This window comes from Meleagris gallopavo, chromosome 3 (assembly GCF_905368555.1).
Source record: "Meleagris gallopavo chromosome 3, MGAL_WU_HG_1.1, whole genome shotgun sequence".
NCBI lineage: Eukaryota > Metazoa > Chordata > Aves > Galliformes > Phasianidae > Meleagris > Meleagris gallopavo.
Window position 1 is genome coordinate 42,743,040 of NC_139406.1, and position 23,119 is coordinate 42,766,158.

A 23,119-nucleotide genomic window follows, 5' to 3' on the forward strand; every position below is an offset into this window, starting at 1 on the left:
TTTTTGTTACACTGAAATTATTATTTTGCCCAAAGTTCTTAGAATAAAATATGTTCCTGCAGAATTGAGGATGAAATAGTGCTAGTGACCTTCCATATGTTACAAATAGACCTGCTGTATAGTTTAGGTGGTGATTAAATGTAATTTAGTGTAGCAAAATGTTAGGCAAAAAGATTTACAGATTACAAATCTGAGTAGAAACACAATTTGGGACACTTACACCATCTGGACAGAAATATTTGTTTATATTAAAAAAAGTAGTAAAAAAAAAAGACAGAAACGGAGCATTAGAGTGAAATATATGGGAGTATATGGTACCTTCCACATTTCCCAAAGTTATTTGTTGTTCACTTTATAGCAGTCAAGCACATACCCTCATTTGAGTACTTGGGGAAGAGGGCTGTACTCTGCAGTTCCTCCTCTGCAGTATCAGTGGACCCGTGCCATATGCTTCCCAGCAGTCACAGGCTTTGCTCCCTTGCTCTGCACAACACAGGTAAAATCTTCTCCATCATGAATTGCCACTGAGCAAAGAGAGCTTCTGGAACAAAGTGCCAGCCTCCAAGCCACGCTCGTGGGCTGCAGCTGGTCCAGAGCCAGCCAAGGTTGAGCTAAAACTTCTTTGGGAATGATATTTAATCCTGGTAGCTGCAGTTACAAAGGGAGACACTGGGGAGAGGAATCTGAGTGATTTTTTGAATGGCATCATCACGTCATCAGTGTAAACTATCAAGACAAACACAGTTTTGAGGTACGTGCCCTTTGAATTGAAATTTGGATTTATGACTTCAGCAAGTTGAGCTCATGGAGCTTGGAGAAAACTTTATTTCATACACATTTTATCAGCCTTCAATTAGGACTCAGCATTAGGTGATAAAACCCTTATGCTTTAAAATGTATTTGCCTTTATGTTACCTTTGGACAGCAAATTAGATGCTTCTTCTGTGATTGCTGTCTGTGGCTGACGTTGTCTTGGTGATAGCTACAGGAAAAATGTCCTGACTCCTTAGTTTGTCAGCCACCTACTGTGTTCCCTGCCTAAATTTACACTCGTGAGCAAAGGTTTTCCCAGCGCAACCTTTTTTCAACATGTTTTAACACAGCAGTGGCTGACAGACCCTTCGTGCTGCCGTGCGTGTTTGTCATCCACAAGTATCATAGATAAGCTGACGGCAGTTTTGATGTGTTCTGGTACATTCTTGTAGCTGGGCCTGGCCTGCTTATCTACATCAGTGTACTGAAATTTTGGTTTCAGTTGAGAATATATCGAGTGCCTACTCCCTGAATGACGCTGTGTAACTTGAAATAGGGGTAGGCTGAGCACAGCAGTGGTTTGTGTGCGTTTGGGGCTGGGACTGCAGTCAGACCAAAGGGCTGCAGGAAGGCTCAACAGCTGTGCCCTGTGATTTTCTTGTATCCAGAGATTGTAATTTCATGTGCGATTTTTTGTTATTAAGCTGACAAGGAACAAAGCTATTGGTTATGTAAACGTTCCAGAAATAAAGAACATCTGACCGTTTCTTATCAAGGAATAAAATGGCTGGAGGCACCCAGAGAAGATGAAAATATGGATGCATTTTAAAGGCTAAATCCACCTAATGTCTTTTAAAAGGACAAAAATCAGCACAAACCACACTACTAGGCCTTTTTTTTTTTTCTTTCCTATTCAAGGAAACAACTGCTCAAGCTGAACTTGGGTGTCCCTCTTTATTAGTTTAATTATAATCATTGGAGATTATGCTCAAAAAAATTAGAAATCTTTATTTCAGGTCACTGAAACCTGTGTGAAATGTGGCTTTTTTCAGCTCTTTCTCTTCTGTCTCTCTTTTTCCCTCTCCTTTCTTTCTTTCATAGCATTTTGATTGAAAATACTGTGGTACTAAGATACTTGCTTCTTGTTTTGATATTTGATATTAATTTTGATATTAATTCCAAAAATCTGGTTCTACAGTTATACAAGTATCCTTATTCTTGCTCTGTTTGCAAGTCCAACTTAATGTTGCTGTAGTTTTCAGACTTGAAGCTTTACTACAGTAAAGCAATATTGTCTGATACATTTTGGATTTAGGCAACAGAATCCAAAATGCCAGAAGTGGAATTAAATCTTTGGTTTTCATTACCCCTCTGCTTTTCTAACAGCTGAATCATTTTCTTTTTGTTGTTTTTTATTTCTTCTTTACAGCAATGCGGCCACTTAGCATGTCTTACAGTTTTGACTTGTCAGGTAAAAAGGTGCAGCAACACCTGACGTGGTCATTGTGCTTATTGTGAAATTTGTTCCATCTGTTTGTTGAATTCCCATGTAAGAAAGAAACTTGAAGGGATTCTTCCAAGGTATGGTCAGTGAAAATAAAAATTAAGATTAATTACTTGTGTTAATACCTACATTTCCTCTGCTATGAAAGTATACTAGGAACAGGAAACAGCTGTATTTCATCTGAAGTAAAGTGCTGGCATTTTATTTAAATAAATAACCTTCCCGAGGTAGCCTGGAGCTATTCCAGATTCTAAAAAGAATACACTGTCACCTTCAAGTCCGGACTGCTTATTATTTATTAATCTGACCTTGGTGTCTTTACCGGCACTTTCTGACTAGATTGTTTTCTGCAAGATTTCATTTCTCATGAGCACCCAAAAACTATTTTGAACTCTTCTGCCTTTATAAATTTAATGAACTACACCACTAATTTGGAAAGGATCTGTCAATTGTATCTTTAAGTAAATGTTTTGAGAGTTATTAAATCAAAGACGTTTGCTCAAGAGAGACTAAACCCTCCTGCTTTGCTGGTTAGCGAAGTAACTTGCAAAGATATGCTGGTAACAGCTGACACAGAGAAATTCAATGGCTGATCCTTCATCAACCATATAATACCAAATGTAAAGGCTTTTCTTAGTGGACCGTTAGTAAGAGCATGCAGTGGCTGTACAAACATGTTCTACTTCAGAGACAGCAACTTCAGAGAGAGTTTGTGCCTGCTAGCTGTACAATAAATTTGGTTCTCCCTCTTGTGCACTAACTTTCCAAGGTGCTCCCAAATGCTATCATTGAGGCTATCGGTATTTTACATTAGCCTCAAAGATTTGTTCACTGAGGAGGTCTACTATGCTAGCTCTTAGCTAATTTCCCCTGGGTGTCTCCTGAAAAAAAATAAAAATCCACATTCTCATTTTGTGAAGAAGTAACATGAGCTATGTCGTTCCCTTATCTCCTTCCAGTTGCACATGGAAACATCTCATCCAGGGCTTGTGCAGTGCTTTCTTCCTCTGTTTTTCAACCCATCCTCTAACCTCTCTTTCCCTTAGAAAGGCATAATCTGACTGAAATGATTAAAAAAAAAAAAAAAAAAAATTATTTGATTACCATCAAATACAATAGCTTTGTAATATAGAAATGAAGTCCACCAGTTAATCTCTGAATGTGGTTCCACGTCATGGCTGAGCCAAGCAAACAGCTTGCCATTACCAAGACAGAGGAGGGGGCTCTTTCTCCTTTCTCTCCCCCTCTAGCATGCCATTTCCTCTTCCTCCTCTGTGCTCATTTATTCAGAAGATAAACTAATTCAATTCATATAAACTAGACACAAACACACATAATTTTGCAAGGCTGGCTTTCTGCTATTTCAATATTTTAAACCTGCTTGCTATCTGATCACAGAGCTGGCTGATGGCAGATAATGAGCATGGGTGGATAGAGGAAGGAACAGGCTTTCCCTGTCACAGGTGGTGGCAAGCTGTTAATCCAGCTCAGGCCTTTTGTGAAAGCCTGTGCTGACAGTGTATTGTATAGCTACCACAGCTGTCTGGTGGGCTCCAAATTATGCGTGTGCTTGGTGTCACGCTTTACTCTGCTGAAAGCTGAAGTGTCCCCCAGGGGCAGATAAGAGCGTGAACAGTCATACTCCAGATTTCAGAAAGTACTCTTACGAATTTCAGATATGCCTGAAGTTGTAAGTTGCTTTAGATTTAAGACTATAAAACTGAATGTGCCTGCCATCAATGGGAGAGAAGTTTCGTATCTGTCCTTCTTCATGTCTGCTTCCTCTTTTGCCTTTTGTTTCTAAGAATCCCAAGGCATCCTCATTTGTTTAAATCCAAAAAATATCTCATTAATACTCCATTCATAATCAATTTATTACCTTTATATTTTTACTTCGAAGAAGTAACTGCATAGCAATCTATACTGTACTTGGAATTGCACTTTTTGACTGACCACTGAAGAACTCTTCTTGTTTTCTTTGTCCATCTTCTAAATGTGATTGGGTTGGGTTTTTTGGTTGTTTTTTTTTTTTTCTTTCTTTTTTCTTTTTCCAAGTCATGTGGTTCTCAGCAAGTTGTGTCATATTGTGTGACTGAGAGGTCTGATAAATCACCTTTAGTAGTTAGTTCCGGATGATTAAAACCTTCCAGTTAGCTGGATGTGAGGCACCAGATGAGCAGTACAAATGAATTGGATGGCTGGGATGTAAGCAGTAAGCAGACAACTGGGAGTTTTGAGTTCTGTTACTTTGTATGCTTTTTTTTTTTTTTTTTTCATTTTCTGGTCACTGTTTCCACGTACTTGCTCTTTCACTGCTTTCATTGCTCTCCGCTTGATGGAATTGCTGTCACAAAACCACAAACCTGATGAAAATCAGAGTTGTTTTCTTCTAATTTCTAACAGACAGGCTCAGGTCTTTGTTACACTTGTTGTATGTGACTTTCTCTGACACCAAGCTGGTGAAGCTGATGTGTCACACTGCCCACCTTTCTCCCTGCCACTGTCAGCCTGGGGATGAGGGGAGTGCACATTCCTGCTAATGAGCAGAGGGAGCAAGCATGTATGATGACAGTAATCTAAGACGTACTTAAATATTGGCTAGGGACCAGGGCAGGCAGTGGCTGCTTCCTCTTATCGAAAAATAACTTAAAAGCATCTTTATTTCTATGGACTGCATTGAATATGGCTCAAAAGACCAGCCACTAATTCCCTTGCCACTCTGGTTCTTACCTCAAAGCTGTGTGCACACCTGCTTTGAAGATATTACTTAAACCACAGTTTGTTCATCTGGGAACAGGGGAGGAGAGAGAGAAGAAAAAGGAAACTGAAATTTTTAAATCAAAACTTCACATGGTTTCCACCTCTGTGAGTTAATTTGCATTACTGTTGGTTTTACACAGCGTATGCCTCAGACTCTTCTCTGTGGAGGAGGGAACTCCACCAAGTCCCAATAATCTCTTAATTTAGATAATTAGACAATAATGAGTGTGATGCAAACACCAGCAAAAGGCTGACTGTTTGGTTTAGATTAATTAGTTCTCATGTCCTGGACTTCACCAGCCCAGTCCATTAGAAGGAGCAGCACACATCTGTTAATTCTGTTCATTATATAATCCCAGTATATGTTCCCAGTATATTACACAGAACCACAGAAGTGGAGGGTTTGGAAGAGACCTTTGGAGATCGTCAAGTACAGCCCCCCTGCTAAAGCAAGTACCTTACAGTAGGTAGCACAGGAAAGCGTCCAGGCAGGTCTTGATGTCTCCATAGAAGGAGACTCCACAGCCTCTCTGGGCAGCCTGTTCCAGTGCACTGTCAGTCTTACCATAAATAAGTTCTTCCACATATTTGTGTGGAACTTCGTATGTTCCAGTTTTTGGCCATTGCTCCTTGTCCTGCCACTACACACCACTGAAAAGAGTCTGGCCTCATCCAGTTGCCTCCTGCACTTTAGATATTTATAACACTGATCAGACCCCTTCTCAGTCTTCCATTTTCTAGCCTTAACAGCCTCAGGTCTCTTGGCCTGTCCTCATACAGGAAATGCTCCAGGACCTTCACCATCTTTGTCACCCTCCATTGTATTCCTTCTAGGAAATCCCTGTTGTTTTTTTTTTAACAGAGGAGTCCAGAATTGAAAACGAGACTTCAGATGTGGCTCAGTGAGGCAGAGCAGAAGGGGAGGATCACCTCCCTCAACCTGCTGGCCATGCTCTTTTTAATACACCCCAGGATCCCACTGCCCTTCTTGGCCACCAGGGCACACTGCTGGCTCATGGCCAACCTGCTGTCCACCAAGACACCCAAGTCCTTCTCTGCAGAACTCCTCTCCAGCAGGTCATTCCCTAACCTGTACTGATATATATGTTTATTTCTCCCAGGTGAAGGACTCTACACTTGCTTTTGTTAAACCTCATTAGGTTCCCCCCTGCCCAGCTCTCCAGTCTTTCCAGGTCTTGTTGAATGTCACACAGCCTTCAGCTGTCAGCCATTTCCTCCCAGCTTTGTATCATCAGCAAACTTGCTGAGGGTGGACTCTATCCGTTATCCATATCACTGATGTTGAACAAGACCAGACCCAGCACCAGCCCCTGGGAAACACCTCTAGTTACAGGCCTCCAACCAGACTCTCTGCCACTGATCACAGCAATCTGAGCTCTGCCAGTCAGGCAGTTCTCAACCCACCTGACTATCCGCCATCATAACGAGCAGAATGTAAACAAGCGTTAATTCCGCATCCATTTTAGTCTTCTTTCAAACCTAGTGTAAAAATGGTAATGTTGGAGAGCACATTTGCTGTATAGAATCAAATTCAAGTTTCTGTTGCCATTGTTTTCCAAGGAGAGCTGGTTGGGAGCAGACAGCATGGTTATGTGGCTACTGTAGTTAGCGTTTAATCTGTGGTCTGCTTATTCTTTTTTTCATTAGAGACACATAATGTAAACCAAGGCAAATTTCATATTATCCTAGGATGTTTTTTCTCTTCCTTCTTGGAAGGCTAGTTAGGGAAGGCTGACACAAAGATAAGTAATCAAGTCTAAGATGTGATATCACAACATTTCCTGTGTAACGATCACTCAGAAGAATCTCTGAAAAAACCAAACATTAATGCAATTTGCAAGTACTGTTCATTGTACTCACTGCCTGAAAATATGGAGAAGTGATGCACTCTCAGTGAGTCTGATTCTCCAATGAAATCTGAATTCCAGGCTGTTACTCACACGAGTTTTTGTTGTTTGTTTTTTAATATCAGTTGAATCATCTTCAAGACATTTAGATATTCTATGAAACTAGAGATTGTCTAATTGATATTTGTTTTAAACAGACAAATTTATTTTTGCTTCAGTGAATTTTCCATGAAGTTCTTCTGTCATACTCCTTTTTATAAGCACCTGTCTATTCATTGTTTCTGACTTACTTATCCTAAGTAGTTTTATCTTGTTTGTGGTGATTTATGCTTATTTGCCACACTATAATGTTTCTACTGCCTGAATGCATCACTAAAAGAGTTTAAATAAAGTTAGGATATTTTTTTCTAAATTAGCTAAAAAATTCTGGTTTTAATTTTGGAATAATTATTTTTGTTGAAATCTGATGGATGAAGCTAAATTTATGTGATCTTTCCTTTAAATTATGGTAATCTATCTTTTCATGTATATCCAGTACTGTAAGTGCAGGAGTGCTAAACTGAACTGAAGCACTGTTGTCCAAAAAAATTTTTATAAGTGGATGGGTTTTGGTTCTTTTTTTTAGTTTTACCTTTTGGGTTTTTTTTTTTTTTTTTGTTAGTGCTTGAAAATTGTAAAAACACTCCCCTTTTTTATGGTGATAAATGATATTTTCTACTGAAGAGCCAAATGCTGTGGCTGTCTTCTAGGTTCACTTAAATCTTCTCTGGTAGTTCAAGCAGACAAAAACAGTATGTTTCTAAACAACTCATACATATGAGAGCAGAAATAAAAACATTTTTAGGCTGTGTAGATAGTAGTTGGCTACAAAAATTACCTCTGCAATGTATCAGAAATTTCCATTTCTGGAGCCTAAAGTCTTAAAAAACAAACTAAGCAAACAAACATAAAATAACAACAAATAACAATTTATGTCACGGATCTCAGATATCCAGTTCTCTGATATCACATCCTGTAGTGCTAGGGGATGTCTGGTGGATGTTGTTTCCTAGTCCCTTTTCCCAACTCTATTGTGTGTTTTCTTTTTTGGAGAGGGCAATAATATTGTCACTTTTGGCTGCCATGTCCCTGGTGCTGGGGCTAAGGCTTTGGCTGGTCTGTTCAGGAACTGCTCTGTGCAATCGAGAGAAATCAAAGATTTTTCTCTTGTTCATATGGGAAAGCTCCAAGCTTCTTCAGTCAACTGCTTGCCAGCTAGTTATGAGATCTCACGAAGTGTTGCTGGCAACAGGGAGGAGAGGCGGTTTGGTTTTTGTTTTCATGCTGTCGCTTTCTGGAATTGCACAAAGCAGTTGTTACAGTAGGAATGCATTTGATGTGGAGGACACCCATGCTGTACTCGCAAAAATCTAGGAGGGGAGAAAAACATGACCTAGAAGCCATAATGCTAGTCAGGATAGCCATTAGGAAAGCCTTTGAAGATAGGAACTAAGGGATAGGGAGTCTAAGTCTTTGATTGCAACTCTTTGTAGGGAGGACCTGAAGGCAGTAATAATACTGTAGTACACAGATTCACAGGCTTGGAATGTCACCATGACTTTAACAACCCAAATAATCCCCTTTTCTTGCATTCCCAGTTGAAGATATGATTTATTGAGGAACTGTAATATGTCTGCTGCCCTTTCCCTCTGTTTTCAGCATTTAACAGTGAGCTAATCAATTATGTTAAACGCATATTAAATTAACTCATTCTTCATATTATTCATTTAAATAGCTACTCTGGTGAGAATGTTGGAAAACTGACCTAATATGGCAACTAAGGCTTTGTCTATACTATGTGGTTTTAAATTAACTTTTGCAAGAACAGCTTTTATCAATGCCAGTTGTGTTGTAGCAGCAGTGGCCATCTCTGTTTCAATCAGAGCAACTCTGCAAGTGACTCCAAGTGATGTGTGAGTACTTGCATTGTTGGCACTGGGAATTTCTGGACTATATCATTTCTCTGCCGTAGTCCTTTTGGTAACCTAAGCTTCGAGTCGTTTGACCTTCCATGCCTCTTGTCACCATGAGTAAAAACGGGAATAACAACACTTCATTACCCTAACCCTAAAATACCTGGAGGTACTTTGTTATTACAAGACTGGGGAAGGAGTCATTGTAATTACATGGGTAGAAGAATGCAGTTGTAGAAAGACCAGATGCTTAGGCATACATGCAAATAGGAGATTAAAAGCTTCTCTTCATTCTCCCTCCAATGTAATTTTCTTCAGATTGGAATACTGCACTTTGTACTTTTACAGGGATAAAGCTGAATTATCAGAACAAACTCTAAGCTCCCCTAAAATATCAAAGCCTAGGTCATTATCTTAATGTCTAAGCTAAGCTTGGCTAAGCATGGTGAACCCTGGGCTTAAATTGCCAGAGATTCATCCTCAGTGCACATGGCCAGAAACCCTGAGTAATTTATTTGGTGGAGTTGCATCCTTGTAAAACACATGCAGATGAAAACAGAACAGCAGCTTCGTGTTTCTGCTGTTACATGAACATTTAGGTTCACAGACATATTTTTAATACAAATGACCACGCAAACCCATGAACTGTGCATATTTTTGATGAGTGCTAGTTATTTAGCTCATTCTCATTCCTCTTCTGTGTTCTGCAGAATAAAGTATAATTCTGTCCTCACAGGAATAACTAGATTTACTCCACACTAAACCTCATAATTTTTGTGTGGCATTGCCTTCAGATTCACTGGAAACCCACTTGTACAGATACGACTGTACCTTCTTCTGCTACTTAGTTAATTAGAGACTCTAAGTTGAAGGAAGAATATTTTTGTTTTCAACACAGGAATTTGTTTTTAAAGTTGACTACAGTTAGTCTGGGGTGTTTTTTTAGTGTTTTGCACCGCTGCTTTTCCCCCTGCTTTCATTCCTTCATATTGCTTCTGTACCATAAGCCATTGCCTGTAGTTCTCAGCAAAGTGCTGCTGAAGTAGAACAATTGCACATGTAGAATATCACAATATATTTTTTTTCCTTTTGTGTGTATGGACTTTACAGTAAGGTTTGAGGAGGCAAAGTAGATTGATCTATTTAGGGCACAAGGTCCAAGCACTGACTGTTCTGTTTCTTTCGCTAGATGTCTCTGCACCAGAGGCTGGAAGGAAGTCAGCGGATGGCTCTGTAGCAAATGGCAGCCTGGAGTCACGGGGAAAGCAGAACGGGGCCACGCAAGTGACAGTGCAGCGGAAGAGACTCCTGAAGGCTCCCACGTTGGCTGAACTTGACAGCTCAGATTCGGAGGTAAAGTATCAGAGCTGACCTTCCTTCTTGCTTGTCAGATCTTAGTCCTATTCCTTCATTGGCTGAACCAGTCAGCTAATTGTCTATGTAATCTGCAGTGCGAATTTTATGTGGCTGCTTCAGAAATAACAAGATCAGGTCACAGAAATTAGAACATTCTTTAAAAAGTTAAATGATGCTTTTGTCCTTCATCCCAGTATTCACTCTTTTTTTTTTTTTAATGCCCAGTATCTGTCCATAGTGTATGTGTAGCAGTTATGCTTTTGGGAATGCAGACAATTGTTTTTCACCCTTCTGGCACCCTTGCAGGAGCTGTCATTAAAGGCCTCAGATGTGAGCCCAGCCCTACCATACCAGCTGTTAAATAAGGAGAATCAGCTCTGCCAGATAGGTTGCAGTTCAGTGCAAATTCAGTGGGTTAGACTGTTACGTAGGTTTAGGAAATAACACCCAGCAAATGTTTGCAGAGAGAGATGAGCAGATACTGCTTAGATGGAGAAGCAACTTTGAATCCATTCTCTCTCAAATAGAGAACTAATGATTTTTAGAAAGTATTGAAAGGAGAAAGGATTAAAAAATCTCTCCAGTTTAAAAGCCACATTGAGTATAGCCTTTGAAAAGCACCAGTATTACATTGTCAGGAATTAATTTTGTCTTTTGGCCCAGAAATATTACTGAGATCGAACCTTTCTGAAAGTTAAGCTGTCAGGAAAGTCAGAGTTTATTTAGAGAGGCTAATTTTAACAAGGGAAAGGCAGTCTTCTCTGACTCTCTTTTTCTGTATTAAATGGGGAGGGTGGAGTTTCCTGACAAGCGCTTATAAAGGTATCTAAGCTGAGAGATAGGAGGCTGGCGAGAAATAAAATTGGAGATAAATGTATCTTTTTGTGTTCTTTTCTTATCCCTGTGAAGTTGACCCTCTTTGTGTTGGGGGTTATCCTATGGGTGACTTGTATGTGTGCATAATTTGGTGCATCCATACTGAAAGCAGAAGAAATTAGCATTCTGAAATCTCTCAGCAGTGTTTAAAATTACAATAGAGGCTATGTGAGGTTTTGTTAATACTAACAAAGCTGGTCAGGACATAGGAATATTGAGACTTGTCAATTGGATTTTGAACTCTAATCTTTTCAGCTTTTAGGTCAGTGCAGCCTGAAGCTAATGCAGGATTTTCATACAGAAAAATGAGCAGAAATTAGCGAAAGAAAATTCTGCAAAGGGAAACATTAAGCAATTATTATAGGAAGGAAAAACTCAATGTATGAGTATTGATTAGGAATACCATGCAGGCAAGCAAAGTCATATAGAAAAAAGCTTTGGGGCGTAGAGCAAAAGATAAAAAGAAGAATAAATCAGTCACATCAAATTGTCACAGAGAACAGATGCTGTATTGGTTTGAGTCAAAAAAAGTAGCTGGTGAAGCGATGAAGAATATTAAAATGCCCTACAGAGTACTGGTAAGGTTTCAGGAACAGCACTAAAATGGTGTCAACAAACATAATGGAGGGAGTTTGGATGAAATTTAACAAGCTGGCAAAGGCATATGGGACATAGAAGATTTGAAGAAAGTGAAGTGTGCTCTGCCAGTATATCTTAATTGTTTATTTTATCTCTGTGTAACAAGCTCAAGTGTATATGTTGTCTTGTTTGCCTATAAGCATCTCAGGCACCTCTTTGCCTTCAGTTTGAATTGAGCTTAACCTATTTAGAGTTACTCTCTGGGAGTTAAATTATGACTGTGTTATGTCCTAAATTACAGGCTGCAAATATCTGCACTGCTGAGCTACAGAGCTCCAAATAGGCTGTGATGCAAATGCATTTTTTTCCCCTGAATCCCCTTTGTCCTTTTCTCAGCTGTGTTGTGATGCTGACTATGGCCCAGCACTCAGTATTGCCAGCCAGAGATGAAAGGAAAGGTCTGATATAGCCCTATATTCTATATCCTACTATCTGTCCTTGTTTTTTTCAGTGTTGCTAATAGAATTATGGATTCAGATGGAGAGCAGGAAGAGCCATTTTGCTTTTGGTTAAGAGAAGTAGAAATCTAATAGTCATTTTTGATACAGATATGAAAATGGTGTCTTCCTAATTTTGTCTGGCAACCTGGACAAAAATCGTATCAGTAGTGTAGTCAGATTGTTTACAGTGATGCCCTTAAAGCTGCAGCTTTCTCAGGACATTTAATATTATAAACATATAAATTATATATATAATGTTTAAGTAATATTATTATATTATAAATTTAATGTTATAGTTATTCAGCTCTTAATGAAAATTGCACAATTCCAGATGTTTGGTTTATCTAGCCTCAAACATGAAAAGTCATATTGTCAGCCGTAATAGTTAATAGTTAATAGTTACTGTACTGATACAAAGAAGTTTGAGTAATCAAAGGTCAGTAACAGCATTTTCAGTGCCTGAGTTTCTGAACAGAAGTAATTTGAAATTATAAACTTGGAATATCTATTGTCTAAGTAGGATAACATGTCAACATGTACTCCTGGCTTCCACTCTCCCTGGGTTGATGGTTTATACTTAGCCATTGGCTCTTGAAAGTTCATTCCCTATCATTCTTTAATATAAGAAGTTTAGCTTCTGGGATCTTTTTTGTAAGTCTTTACCATAGAGAAGCCATTTTGAGGCTCCTAGGCCACCAAAATAGCCCCCAGAAAAACTCAGATAGATACAGCACCAATTAGTGAGTTCAGACATTACTAATGATGTAGCTAGAGTTTTTTCACAAAAGTGGGGAAAAGATGGAGACATCCGTGTGCTGCATAGCTTTGCAACATCTAAGATATTATATCCAGCTTGATTTCAGAAGTAACGTAAAGAATAGTTGTTTTTTAGCTATTTCTTTCAGTTGGAATATGGCCATTAGCAAGGGGTAAAAATCTACCATAGTCACTATTTTACAGTTTTATGTGCAAGGCTTTTGACATTTTCAGTTTTTCATCTTATTTTTGTCTCTTATCTCCACACCAGTGTTTCAGGCACAGGAGAAATGCAAGAAAAATGACAATCAGAAAAACGTGTAAATAAGCTCTGTGCACAAACTTGCTTGAATCATGATTCAGTCTTCTATAAAACTTACCATATAGGACAATAAAAAAATGAAACACTTGAAATTTTTGGTCAGGACCAGGTAGGATCCCACAGAACAAGAAGCTTCTGGAGCAATGCGGGCTTGGATTGTGCTCCACAGAGAGCTGCTCCCCACCTGCTCCTCTACAAGCTCCCCACCTACCCCTTGCTGAAGTTCTGGCTGCTTCACAGAAATGAGCAGTAGAACAACATGGTTGTGTTTTTTAATTGATGGCTTGCTTAGTTCTTCATCTTAGCCTTCTAGCTCCTCTGGCAACAAAAAAGTCATCTTTTGCATAGATGAATTGGACTTCTACAGATTGAATAGTTTAATGGTTCACTTTCTACAGGAGTTTACAGAATCTAAACATTGAACTCCAGACTTGTGAGCGCTATTGGACCACTTCTAGAGAGCAATGCATTCAAATCATCTTGTGAGTTCTGCAGTGATCTTTTAGGGCAACCATATTGTGTGAAGCAGTGAACTGTAAACATACCTGAGTGAGCTGTCGCTGAACTATACTGGTTTGTGGATGGAAAACAGCTGCTGCAGTTAAATATGCTATTTAGACTTCCCTGCAATTTTCCCATCTCAAATGTCTGGAAGAGACATACTGGATATGTTAAAGTGAGTTGTTTTGGGATCTGACCCAGTTGGAGTTTCTTTGCAGAAGACTGTCTTGAGGCATATACAGTGTTACAGTACACATCACATCACAGTTTCTTTACATGCATTGCATACATGTTCTTGGGCTAAGCAGAAAGTGCAGATCACCTGATGGCAATTTGTTAAGGCCCCTGTCCTGTGATGCATGGTGTTCATTGAGGTGACCCTGCCAACTTTTCTTTTCTTACTTGCTGTTACCAAAGGCAGCATTCTTTCAGTTAGTGGGGATTTTCCTGCTTGCAGTTCAATAATGAGAGAAATCTGTGTGAGAAAGAGAGGCTCAGCCACTTGCTGGATTTTTGAGCAGGCCACCTCTTGTAAATCTTGACAGTTTAAGTGATGTGAAACTCCTTGGTTAAAAGCATTTACATTGGAGCTAAACAGCATTCACAATCAGTCTTCCAACTCTGTTCCTTCGGGAAGCTCTTGTGATTCATGTATCTTACTGGTATCTGGTGGCTGAAGACAGGGGTTTGGGATGGAATTTGGTGATTTGGGTGGCATAATGCCTTGGATACCTGACAGGTGTTAGTCAAAGCCTGTTTCACCTTGGGCTTGACTTTGGCTTCTGTGGTGAAACACAAAATGAAGATTCCTTTTAAATACATAAGAAAGGAGAGAAATACACTGGGATTAGCAATTACAGAGCAGTGCCATGGAAGTCAGCTTAATTTTTCTTTTCTTTAGTCGCTTGTTTGAGTACCTGTTATTCCTTTGGAAACTAGAGAAATCCAAGGACTGATTTCTTGCTAGTATGAGACATAAAATTGACTTACTGCATTTCCTGTAGTTAAAAATCCTTCAAAGACCTTGAGTACAATTACTGGTGGAAAGGTAAGAGGTCACAGTGGATTTGTTTTGATCCTGTTCTTTAATGTGATGGTTAAATGCACTGAATTCCAACCATGTACCATTTATATTCCAGTTTTTGCAAAAGTTGAGCTTAGACAATTATATAGCGCTGTGTAGGGTCAACATTTTTTCTCAGGACTTCTTCTAGGGCTTTGTGTGATTTAATGTGCTAAAATGCCTTTGATAGCTTGTGATTTCTACTAAGAAGCTAAGAAGCAGTAAGAGAAGAAAAAATAATTTTTGATAAATTCTATTTCTTCTCATCTTCTCACACAGGAGGAATCAGTGCACAAATCAACAAGTAGCAGCAGCATCTCTCCCTCACAAGTGGAAGACCCCTCTCAGGAAGGTACCAGCAGAAAGAGTGAGTTTTAGAGTGCCTGCTTTCACCTAGTTCTTTTGCCTTCTGTTATGTGAACTTTGACACTCTTACAGAAAGCTGAAGCTGAGTATAAATTGGATAAATCTGTAAATCTGGACCCTGGAACACGCTGGATAGGTCAAATGTAGTAATTAGTGAGTGGAAGGCCTATACTATATGTGAATATCCTTGTCGAAACAGAAAACTCACATTTGAAACTGTCAGGGAATTGTAAAGGAAGTCAGAAGTGCATATTTCAGTTATGTTCATCTCAGAAGGGCTTGTTGCTGCAGAAACACATTCTAAACCAATGTAAAAGCCAATTTAAATGTTTTCAGCAGCTCTGACATCGATGAATGCACTTGTTTGAAAGATACCTAGTAATCACCAATATGTCTCACAAGCGAAGTACTCACTGTCAAGAGGGGAAAATCTGATCTTTTTGTTTCAGACAGTTATGGAAGGCTTTACTGTACAACAGGAGTTCCAGTTTCACTGGAAAGCTTTTGTAATTAAATATGTAATCTGTGCACAGTGGTGAAATAATTTATATAAGCCAATATTTTGGCACTCTGAATTTATATACAGTGATAAATGGATAGTAGCATGCCTGTATTTGCTGGTCTTACAAGTATTCCTGTTCTTTCAGTCTTGAAAATATAATCAGTGTGATACTTGTATTGAAGAGTATGGAAGTGTAATTTGAGCCCCCAGCGGTAGGAATTCTAGGAAATCGATGACTGTTTCAAGTACTGAGCAATGTTATCCAACACTCTGTCTTATGAGAACTAATTCTTTTACGCTGGTTGAATCTTTAGCACCTCCAAAGTTCTTGCCCATATCATCTACACCACAGCCAGAGAGACGGCAGCCACCTCAGAGACGACACTCCATTGAAAAGGAAACTCCAACCAATGTCAGACAGTTTCTACCACCTTCAAAACAGAGCTCCAGATCACTTGTAAGTGGAGAGGGTGGTAGGAGAGAGAAAAAGAGGCATGCTAAGAGTATAATGAAAATTAAAACTTGGCTTCAGTGTGATTAGAATTTGACTCAAAGAAAACTCCTGAATTCAGAAACAGCTCTGGGCTACTAAAGACGTTTTGAAATCAAGATTTGAACTTTCTGATTGATCCAAAATCCCAGGTACAGATGCCTCGGAAAATATTTGCACTTTGATTAGGACTCTGGATAAAGCCATATACTTTGCTCTTATTTCAGGCAAACTTTGCCTTACTGATTTTCCATTTGAATAGAGACAATTCCAAAGCTCTGGATTTTTGTAAATGCTTTTTTTTAATTATTATTATTTAGTTTTTGGCAGCATTTTAGTTAATGGCTGAATGAATGAAAGGGCTTCTTCTCTTTCTACTGTAAGAATTTGTGTGGTTAATGTTTATACATGCAAAAGCTCTTTCAGTAATCCAAGTCAAGGTTTGTTTATGTTGCTTTGTTGAAGTCACTGAGGCAAAAAACTGTATTACTACTTGAAAAGAAAGTACAGTACATTTGATCAATTAGCTTTAATTGAGAGCTGTTTTCCAACAGAGTATAAGCAGTAATGGGTATGAAATCTTGGCTCTTTTATGCTGACCTACTGATTAGCGCTTTGTAATTTCATGCAGGATATGTTCCTCGTCTCTTTTTCCTTCCAGCAGGGTTTTGAAGTACACCCCATGAGGTGCTGGTGAATAGAGAAATCAATAAATACTTCTTAGTTCTGAAAGGAAGGGAATATTCACTCACCCTGTATTTTAGAGCAGTGGTATTAGTGGGCTTTGAAGAGTGTTCTTGTTCACCCAGGCAGTGGTGGCCAGGATCTGAACCCACTAGTTGATGATAGACTAGAAAGAAAATAATCTCTAGATATTCTCACATGCTTCCTCCATTTCAGAGGATCTGCTGGATTTTGTTTATTATATCTTTCCACAAGAATGTAGTTTCTCATTCATGGCGAAGGTGATGTAGTAGCATGTTGATAAACACAGCACAGGTAGACTTCTGCTGAAATGAACCTGGAGCATAACGCATTGCAGCAGAATCAGATGAAGGGTTCCTTCGGTACGTGTTTGAAGATGCTCTCATATAAAATGGATCGTTGTGAGTGCCTGCTGCACTCAAGGTATGGGCAAGTACAGGATTTATTTTCTGATAGGTCCACAGCCGATCCTGTATACACTGTTGAAAGGGAGGAGGGGAGAAGGCATTGCATGTTATACTGAGGCATTTGCTCCATCGCTTTTTTAATCCACAGAATTATGGTACATCATTATAATATCGATCTCATCTCATGTATTTGAGGGGATCATACAACTGAAGGATCTTAATAATGAGGCTTTTATTTTGAATAGGGGAAACAAGTTTTTGGCCACATATGCATTTTCATATATATGCCTGTTTCTAGGCATATGCTCACTGACATATGCCTAGAAAAATAATATATGAAATAAAACTGCTGCCGAAAAATTAATTAAATTATTCAATTCCTGCTAAAAGTATTAAAGAAAAAGGGAGAAAAGACAGTAGGTGTATCAGGGAAGTTCGGGAACACATGAGAAAGATTTTACTAATTTATTTTCTGTTGGACTTTTTGATTTCCAGATAGCTGTCACCTAGTTGGTTTTGGCTGTGGAGTGAGAGAGAAGGAAAATCAGCAGTGAAATGACGTTCCTTTAACAAGAACCTGTCTTATTTGATGCCTGGAGAGTAAATTCTCTGACTTGGCAATAGTGCCCTCTAGGGTGTGACAGACAACACCCATAGTCCTTCTGGTTTTAGTTTTGGTAGGTGGTTTGTGATACGATGGCACTGTCCCAGTTACACTTGCTGGCTTCTTGCAAAGCCCTTCCTTCCCTAAAGGATGCTGGCTTGTGTCGGTGGCCATGCCAGGTGCTGTATGTGTAACCTTGCTGTTCCCTCAGTGAACACTTAGCAATACCTGCAGAATATGATTTATTTTTTATTTGACTTCACGCTTCTTCATCCCTTCCTCCAGGATTGATGGAGTTTCATTTCTTATCACCTGCTCCTGTGACCACAGTTTCTCTTCAAGGTGGAAGAGGCCTCATCAATAAATAGCTCTCCATGCCAGAGCAAACAGACAGGAGTTTGCTGCAGTCTCTTAGCAGGATTAGCAAGAAACTGGTCTGTCTTGCATACTAACTATGGTTTTGTGAACTGGCATCTCATCAGACAGAGGGAGTTAGAGCTAAGCAGGTGGGGAGGGAAACAAACTTGGTAAAAGGCCGACAGTCGTCCTTTTGATGTGTCGTCTTGCCAGTGCTCCATGGAAGGCAGGTTTCTGTGAGGCCAGCCTGGTGGCGTGCGTACTGCAGTGAGCTGACTTGGTGCCTAATCAGAGATGAAGCTGTGTCCTGATATGTACATATGAATGCCTTTGTAGTTTGTTTGCTTTTTTTTCTTTTCTTTTTTTTATCAACGTCATCATTATTTTTCATGACCTAGAGGACCAAAGCTAATGATTTTATTTATACACAGCTTCGCTTCTCTGCTTCCTATCTATTGTTCAGGTTCCTAGGATAAGGAGTTTATTTCCAAGGATGACTTTCAGACCACTTTTTTCAACTATGCAAACAGCTTCTCTGCTCAGCTCTCATCCCGTTGAAGCAGCCATGTGTGGGGTGGCAGGGGCTATGTACTATCTCTGTGAGAGAGCTTTTGCCAGCAGGTGGAAACCCGCAAAGGTTTGCCTCTTTTTGCTGGCTTTGGAAATCACCTTCACCAGCATGTTCCCTCTTCGGGGAGCACTTCCTAAGCTGTGGCAAGAATTAAAGCTTAGGCTGGGACACTGCACCTGATTGACATTGATTTCAGTGTGTGTAGGATATTTGTGTGTTTTCAATCACTTCACGGGGAAAAGAAATCACTTCTGAAAGGACAGCAAACTAAAAATGCAACATCACGAGATTGCCAGTGGAACAGGCTTTAAACTTTACAGCACATGAAGATCCTGCAGAAAAAAAAATAATAAAAAAAAAAACAACAGCAGAACTATTGTAATGCTTGGACTATGTTGAAAAGAGTGAGCCTTTGTGTTTCTAACCAGAAACATTCAACACCCTGTAGAATGGAATGACATTTGCAATCTGTTTCACTTGAGAACATGCAAATGGTTTTAGTCCTCAGCACAGTTTTGTATCAGAACTCAGAGAGTAATTCCTAACTATTCCTAGGGAGAGCAAGCCCACTAACAAGAAAAAATGATTAATTTCCCCCTATGTAGAATCAAACAAATAATTGATTTTTTTCTTTTGCTTGTTCCATCTAATAAGTGAGAGTGCAGTCTTCTGCAGGAGAGCTGAGACTCCCAGATAAACTTTCAGTCTGCAAAATCAATGAGAGCTTAGAGTGCTTGACTGACCATGAAGTGCAGAATTTAGAGTCCAATTTGACACATGTTCCTGTTGCAATTTACTGGTGTAACTCATTTGACTGCCCAGTGACATCTTTTAATGAGAATTTTTACAAGGAATATTGTAAAAAAGATAGTCATAGGACTGATGAGGTGCATTATGCTGAGAATGACCTACAAAGCACTTTATTTCACATTATGAATATATAATCCTTATTACCTGCTTTTCCTGAGTAGAAGAAGTTAAGTTACATCTTAAGCTATCTTTGCGCAGTCAAAGCTTTAAGCCAGTTCTCATGAGGATCGTGGAAACTTCAAGTTTAAATTAGTATTTTTAAATGAGATTATTTCCTTTAAAAATAAGAATACCAACTCACCTTGAATGCTAAAATGAGTATTGAGTACAATTCCAGAAAATCAAGACCATTCAAATCGCATTTTGTCTTTAGTATTTTCTGTCATATGCAGGTTGCGCAGAGAACTGAAGTTCTCTCATTTGCAGCTGCCTGACTTGAGCAGATCATTGCTGAAGTTTGAGTAATAACCCCAAAGCATCATTGTTTAATGAAGTTTAGTCAGTGCTTAGTGTAATTTTAATTAATTTCAGTGCCTTACAGCTAGTGTCGAAACAAAAGATTTTCTTGTATACTTATTTCTGTGCCAAAAAGGGAAAAAAAATTCAAGTAGTTTTCTGAAATCAGCATAATATTTATCTTTCATTTAATGTTGCATTAACATTTTGTTGTCCTTGTGTAACCTCTGGAATTAAAACATTAGCATTTAAACATGTGAACATTTTTTTCTATGTTTCCCCTGTTGCCTGCATCTATTTCTACATGCTGTAGCAGTAATCATTTTTGATTGGTACAGCAGACCCACACTATTCCCCCGGTAGCTGCTCTGCACCTATAGTAGATCTACAGACTGTCTTCAAAGGAGCAATACTCACTGACATCATCGTCCTATAAATTAATGGAGCGGGCGCACATGAGGGGGAAGGAAGTGCCTCCAAGTAAGAACTGTGTTTCTAAAGGACCTAAAGCTCTGATTGATGAAAAGCATTCAGCTTGCCTCATTCACCCCAGTCAGTTTCTCAATCTCCCACGATGCAGAACTGAGGTTTTCTGCTGGCATTGTGTGCATTACGCTTTCCCACCCACTTCCTCTCCCATCTCACCCGGCCCGCCGCCGTGCTTTCCCTGTAGCGAGGCAGTTGCTATGGGAAGGACCAGAATGAAGTGCCAGTGGCAGCCAGTTAGCTGTGAAGTCTCATAATGAACAGAAGGCATTTTGTTTGGCTGTGCTGTGTTACACCTTAGAGCAAATTGCAGTTGTTATTGACATAGTTTGTTCTTTCCAGAAAACTAGCACCCATACACCCCAAAGGTTTAGCTGGCAAATCTAACGAAGTTAACTCAATTCTAGTCTTTTGTGGGGTGCCTTAAACAGAGCGAAGTTTCTTTGTGTTCCCTTTCTAGATAGGTAAGACAACAATTTTTAAAAATGTGGTGGTTCCTAAATGCTAATGTTTGCCAGGTCTGCAACATAGAAAGATTTTCTTTTTATCTAATGGAAAGACAGAACCGAACTCTGGGTCCATGTAAATTGAGTATTTCACAATTAATCTGAACCATCTCTTCAGTGTATAAATTAGACCTCCAAACTGTCGGCCGTGTCTTTGTATTTGCAGGAAAAATTTCCTTCCTTTATTCAAAGAGCATTGGATGTCATTGTCATTACCACACAGCAGCCCCTCTGAGCTCACTGAAAGGGTTCACTAAGCATAAGGCGATGGGAATTCCCACAGAGGTTTCTGTCTTTCTGTTGGAGCTGTATAATCAACTACAGGGCTGGATTACAAATTGGGTTGGTGCTTTTATTCTTTGGTACCAAATTCAGGAGTTCTCTACTCAATATTCTCTATCACGATGTAATGCAGAACGTACAGAAATTGTGTCGGTGGGAAGTTGTTGGGTCATTCTCTATTTCATTCTTTGCCATTCGTAATCCAACACTGGATAACCAGTTCTCTATTGGAAGGTTACCCTGTAAAGCTTGAATTGCTGCTGTTACTTTCTGGTGGCAGAAAGGAGAGCCTGTCTGGCTGGATTGCCTTAACTTTTTGTTCACATGAACACCAAGATGTGGTACCACTGAATAAAAAATTCTGCTAGAATGGGCTACTACTGACTTTCCTCAGCCATTCTGGGCACCACAAAGTCTCACAGAAATCATGTGTTCTTAAGAATACTTAAAAGTAAAACCATGTGCCAAATTACCTTTCTGCTTTCTAATTATAAACCCGAATGTCAGTTAAAATCAATATTTGTAGTGGAAGACAAATGGAGAGAAGATTCAAATGGCTTGAGGAGGGAGAACAAACAAAACCCATTGTGGAGGCTGAACATCAGACCATTGAGATAGCACTTTCATGGTTTCAGATGATTTGAAACTCATGTGATGCCCATGAATGAGCCAATGCTATTGAGGGGAGAAACTCTTTTTCTGGAGTTACTAACCAGGTGGTTGGTTGTCTAGGTTGAAATGTAGAAGAAGCAATTTGGCTTTGAAGTAACATGGATTTTTGGCTTCCAGGAGGAGTTTTGTTACCCAGTGGAGTGTCTGGCTCTGACGGTGGAGGAAGTCATGCACATCCGTCAGGTGCTGGTGAAGGCAGAGCTGGAAAAGTACCAGCAGTATAAAGATGTCTACACTGCTCTGAAGAAAGGAAAGGTATGGCTGAGCCCAGGGAGGCAGCAAACGGGAGATTGGTTGCACAGACCTCTATTTACATCTTCAAGCTGGTGGAAAGCTGGGAGTAGGCATCAGAGCTTGCAAGTTAGATTGTAAAATCATAGAATCATGGATTGGCCTGGGTTGAAAAGGACCACAACGATCATCTAGTTTCAACTCCCCCATTTGTTTCTTACCCTGTATTGAAGATGACAGACCACCAAACTTCCCCTTAAATTTATTACGCGTGGGTCAGCTTGTGTTGAATTAGATACATAAACATAAAAACTTTACATGGAAATACCTTGCTTATACCTTCTATAGAAATGCAGCAGTGTTTGTGGTAATCAGAATATATCTGTATATTTATGTTTTAAATTTTAATAAGGTCTTTTCTGCTCACATCTTCTGCAATATTACTTAGCATTTCTATTCCAGAAAACAGAATTACAGCTAGCAGTAGGAAATTACGAGAGGTTTTTTATAAGTAGCCTATTTTCCCCTATATTGACAGAATTTTCCGTTTTGCACTTAATTCCCATTTCTAGAGTAGGAACATTTGTACTCTCTGTGATCCAGTAGCAAGTTTTCTTACCTTACGAAAGCTCCTGGTGTCTGGCTAAAGTCTGGGCCATACTCTGCTTGGTCGGAGGTTTGCTTGGCTTCTGTCTCCAGCTGTTAAGTGGTGCACCTGGTGTGATTTCTCCTGTTGCTTTGAGGTGTTTCTTCAGGCTCCACCCTTCCTGTGCAGTGCATCTTGTGAGCAGTGTCGTGTGCTAACCAGCAGTTTGAGCTTTGCTGTGGCATTTGTAAGTTAGAAATAAAGCACACTAGAGAACTGCAAGTACTTGAAAACCAAA

The 23,119-nt window shown here is 39.4% G+C and overlaps 1 protein-coding gene across 4 annotated transcripts in view; it reads left to right on the forward strand.

The window, feature by feature from the left end:
* Positions 1-23,119, forward strand: part of SPIRE1 (spire type actin nucleation factor 1) — a 122,878-nt gene that overhangs the window by 94,808 nt on the left and 4,951 nt on the right. For 2 of the 4 annotated variants that reach the window (XM_085220748.1, XM_085220745.1), the window contains exons 9-13: positions 10,027-10,190; positions 15,070-15,157; positions 15,973-16,115; positions 18,685-18,858; positions 22,122-22,259. In XM_085220748.1, coding sequence (XP_085076874.1) covers positions 10,027-10,190; positions 15,070-15,157; positions 15,973-16,115; positions 18,685-18,858; positions 22,122-22,259 — 707 coding nt within the window. The remainder of the gene's footprint in view (positions 1-10,026; positions 10,191-15,069; positions 15,158-15,972; positions 16,116-18,684; positions 18,859-22,121; positions 22,260-23,119) is intronic. The other 2 variants (XM_085220746.1, XM_085220747.1) reach the window with 2 other exon arrangements.